This window comes from Saccostrea cucullata, unplaced genomic scaffold (genome assembly GCF_032062105.1).
Source record: "Saccostrea cucullata isolate Sc308-1 unplaced genomic scaffold, CSIRO_AGI_Scuc_v1 ctg3795, whole genome shotgun sequence".
Classification (NCBI taxonomy): Eukaryota; Metazoa; Mollusca; class Bivalvia; order Ostreida; family Ostreidae; genus Saccostrea; species Saccostrea cuccullata.
The window spans coordinates 32,103-36,810 of NW_026939933.1; the positions used below are offsets into that span (position 1 = coordinate 32,103).

The window sequence follows — 4,708 nt, forward strand, 5'->3', positions numbered from 1 at the left end:
TGCAGTATCAGTGTACTAAGAAAGATTTATTTAATTCCAGAATGTGAAGTTCCAGGTTGATCTCCATTGTTTTTTTCGGGTATTTGGAATTCTATTTTCACTTTCCAAGTTCAGTTGTTTTGTCATAAGGGAGTTTTCTTCATAAAAGTGTCAAATATTGCAGCGGGTATCATACTATTATTGTATATTGTCTGAAATTGAATGTGAACCAATGAAGGATATAAAGATAACGAACGGTGTAAAATATCAAAGTCCAAAAATAATACAAAATATGTGCAGAGGAAATACAGACATCCGCGACATCAGAGGTGGAATCAGTTGCCATGGTGAAAAAAAAACACATTTTGGGTTATATAATTTTTTGCAATAGCTGTAACATTCATTCCTGTACCATATGACATGTACATATAGCAACTAAAAAAGACATTTTATTGTTTATAATTATAATATCTGTTAAACTACGTATTGCGATTCTTTTTTTAACATCTATCGGTAGTACTTTTTTATTTTTTTTTTAATTTTAACTCTCTTAAAAGCAATCTAAAAGAACACTCTGATAACTGTATTTTACAAATGTACTTCTCTCTATGGTTCAAAAGTAAATTAACCAATGATGATGCATAGTGTAACATTAACATTTAGAGGCTAATGTGTCAAAATTGATGTAAATCAATAAATTCTTAACAATGTCTTAAAGTCAGATAATTTTCTACTTTGAATTTAACAAAATTAATGGTTTCTAATTTTATTCAGTTTGAGTTGATAAAGGTAAATTTATATCAAAATTACATATTTTTAAGATAGCTCATTAAAAAACTCTGTGCAACATCAAAACATGACAAGCATTGACTAAATTAAAAACAGAAAAACTTTCAGTGTTTTATTTTAAATTGCAATTTCAAACTGAACGTTAATAACAATTAATGAAAATTCATATGAATTTCAATAAAATCGATCCTTAAACAATAGTGAGATATAGAAGACGTAACAGTTAGCCAATCACTTTTCAGATATCGATTAAGTTACGATATATATACCTGGCTGTTGAAAAACCATTTAGCAGAATTTCACAGATTCGTAAAAACGCAGCAGAATTTTGCGCAACAAAGAAAATGAGCTATCAGTGGGTTATCACTTTAACTGTAGGCTTCTTGGCTTTATCTAAAGCTACCTTTATTTCTAAGAAATATACAGCGAAACCCGAATTTAATGATAAGAAGTCAAACAGTGAACTTTTAGGTGAACATAATACTCATTCATTGATCGACTGCGCCACAATCTGTCAAAGGGAATGCGTCTTTTTTGGCTTTAATCCTAAAACGAAGAAATGCCGTACCCACAAGAAACCATTCACGTCGGGTACCTCTGAGGAGGCAGGGTGGAGATACTACTCAGATAACGGTATGTATATTTGGGGGTTTTTAATCTCTTATCTTTTTTAATTTTTAGGTCCTTCTCTAGGGGACAGGCTTTTTATTTTCAAGTTTCTTGTATTTTTTTATAGATTTTTCTAGCATACCCAAAGATTGTAAGGATCTTCAGGAAAATGGACAAACCATCACAGGGGTGTATGATATATACCCCTACAGTACATTAACCATTCCAATAAGTGTCTACTGCGACATGACCACAATGGGCGGTGGATGGACAGTAGGTTTTTTAATTTTAAAAATACTGAATCTAGCACACCTTGTTTTGGTGGTATTGTAGGATTGTATTGTAGTTTATGTCATAAAAAAATGGATCCTATGAAGGTTTTAAGCAATAAATTGAAATGAAATGTATGCTAATTTTTGAAGGCAATTCAGAAACGCGTAGACGGATCCGTTACCTTTGACAGGAACTGGATGGATTATAAGAATGGCTTTGGTTCTCCAGAAAAGGATGTCTGGATTGGTAAGTGTAAATCGGTTTTAAATAAGAACTTTTTAGTCCTTCAAAGTTTTAAGATTAAAAAAAATATAAAGTTAAGACCAGGTAATGTGTGTTCTACGATATTCAGATATCGTGTTTTATTGATATTTCAAAAAATAAAAAAATAGAAAAGAATAATATCATTTATCGGCATATACTAATTAGACAAAATTTAGCAATATTGTCTACAGCTATGGAAAATGATTTTATTTTTCATTACGGAAGATTCTCATATATTTGAAAAAAATTAATTGTATTCGATGAATTTTTCAGATGATTTCAAATATATTTTATTACAGGAAATGACGTAATCCATAAATTAACAAAAGACAACTCCTCCTCTCTGTATGTATCCATCACTCTCCAGAATGGTACAACGCTGTATGAAATGTACAACCAATTCTCTGTCTCCGACGCAGCAGGAAAATATCAACTCTTTCTTGCAGGACCTGCAACGGGAACTTTAGGTCAGTGTATGCAGGTTAATTTCTTAAAATTAGGTTCAAATTACGTATATCACTAAATAATACATTTTCTGTTTGACAGATTATAAAGTAATGTTGAAAAAAAGAGAAAGATGTTTTTTTCTGATATTTTGTATACGTTTTTGATTCCACGCTTATCAAACATTTCAGAATATCACTTGCAGGTACCATTTACGTATTCAGCAGATATTGAATTTGTTATTGTCAAGAAGATTAAATTTTTAATTAAATATTTTATGTACAAGGATAATTATGTAATTTTTTTTAACAATTATATCCAATAATTACATTTGTTCAACATTGTTATTCAGCTTGCGTTTCCTGATTTTTGATAATTAACATTTGATACGGAAAAAGTTTACAGAGCATTAAAAAATTCTGATTTCCTATGATTCACATTTATTATTACTACGGAATAGGAAGTTTACAGTGCGTCATTAATCTTAAATGTCGAAAGGTTTACGAAAATTTGATGATAAAAAAAAATGTTGGATAAATATTCAAATAAAAAAAGCTTAAAAAGCCAAATTCAAAATATCTCAATGCGTTTCAAATTTACATTTATTGAACAGGAAATTAATCATCTTAAAACATTCAGCGATACACCATATCTGATTTCGTTATTAATGATTTACGTAGTATTACATGTTATACCTGTTTCATTGTCTCGGAAAAATATTAGAATTTCATTTTGTCATGCTTCCTAAAATTTTCAGTGTCCCCCCCCCGCCCCAAATGATACCATACCTTGAAAGTTTATCATGTCTGTTGTTTATTGTTACACTAGAAAGGATGCCATGTGAATTGTGTAGTTTTTTTCACACAACGTTAAACTGCGTAACTCAGACGTACTGCAATATTAAAATCAATGTGATATAAATTAATAACTAATATCTCTGTTATCTGTTGTGATTCTAAATCTGCAGGTGCCAGTATTAAAATATTGGGGATTCAATGACAGAACTAAATAAATATTATTGCCTTTTCCAGCACCTAAAGCCGTCTATCTTGGATGTACCTCAGTATTATTAGATTGAAAAATAAATAAATCAATTAACTTTGTGATTCTTTTTGTTTGATTTTACAGGGGACAGGATGTTAAATACGATTTATTTTACTACGATCTTCAAATGAATCATTCTCCTTAAAGAAGAGGTCACGAATTATAAATATAACCCTGCTGATGTGTTTTTAACATGTTCATGTTGAATTTTTATTGATAATTTTACAGGTGACTCTATGTTACACATGATTTTCCATATATAATTATCAAAATTTAGTATTGTCTGTTATGAAAATAATTTGATTTTACATTACGGACACAGATAAAGAAAATTGATGGTAACTTTGCATTTACAGTACCCGTAGAGGAGGCTGGTGGTTCAACTACTGTGCCGACGCCTTCCTTAACGGCCCCTGGTCTCCGGATTCCTGGCTATGGTATCCCACAGTAACGAGTGGGACATCAGTGAAAGGGACCACCATGATGGTCAGACGTCACTAGGTAAACATCATTACATCTTAATATCCATTTTTTTTTTTTTTGTATCAATCTGAAATTTTCAATCATAAAAGTTGCTTTTTTTGGAAATAGAATAAAAATATGCTATTATACATTTATCTATAAAGTATTGATTTATTTTTTTTTTACAGACGAAAGATCATCCATGGATTATGGAAACCCTCAACAGACGATTTTAAATTAATTTTTATCGCTGAGTTTTTTTTTGAATATTACATCAACATCAAGTAACAAACAGTAAAAGAAAGGAGTTGAACTGCTCTGTAAAGCGATACTGAATGTATTCAGTAAAAGATGTACTTTATATGTATTGTAATAAATTTGAAAATAGAAATATTTCGTTCTTTTTTTCAAACACTGATAAATGGAGATAACTGGACGGAGAATTAAGATGACGATTACTTTATTGTTAAATCTATTACAGTGGAACCTGTTTAATCTGACACATGCAATACTCTTTACTTTGATTTCAGCCATTTATTTTCATTTGTCATTTATAATGATCTCAATGATCTTTACACACTGCAATATTACATCTTGTTTATTCCAAAACATATATTTTTAATCTGTTCCCCGTGCGTGTCTGATAACACAAGTTTCATTGAAATAAAGATGTTAAGATAAATTAAGATAGATTTTTTTTTATATTGACTGTAATTTTTTATTGTGTTTTTTTTAATTTCAAAACACTCTAACACAGATCGGGGATTAAAAGGTTACATTTGTAATAGTTACGCGTTTTATTTTGAGGCCACAAATCTTATAAGTATATAAGTAAGTTAGAAAA

At 30.0% G+C, this 4,708-nt stretch overlaps 1 protein-coding gene across 1 annotated transcript; it reads left to right on the forward strand.

Moving 5' to 3' along the window:
- Positions 1–1,098: 1,098 nt before the first annotated feature.
- On the forward strand, positions 1,099–3,651 carry LOC134254309 (fibroleukin-like). The gene is made up of 5 exons (XM_062736833.1): positions 1,099–1,401; positions 1,505–1,650; positions 1,800–1,896; positions 2,214–2,395; positions 3,631–3,651. Exons 1-5 carry the CDS (start codon positions 1,113–1,115, stop codon positions 3,649–3,651), a joined length of 735 nt encoding a protein of 244 aa, XP_062592817.1. The 5' UTR covers positions 1,099–1,112.
- Positions 3,652–4,708: the final 1,057 nt, after the last annotated feature.

What these genes read in the sequence shown, in the direction of transcription:
- LOC134254309 (XM_062736833.1), top strand. Translation starts at nt 1,113, where the DNA reads ATGAGCTATCAGTGGGTTATCACTTTAACTGTAGGCTTCTTGGCTTTA. An exon ending in GAGATACTACTCAGATAACG is followed by an intron (nt 1,402 to 1,504) that starts GTATGTATATTT and finishes ATTTTTTTATAG; the next exon opens with ATTTTTCTAGCATACCCAAA. An exon ending in AGAAAAGGATGTCTGGATTG is followed by an intron (nt 1,897 to 2,213) that starts GTAAGTGTAAAT and finishes ATTTTATTACAG; the next exon opens with GAAATGACGTAATCCATAAA.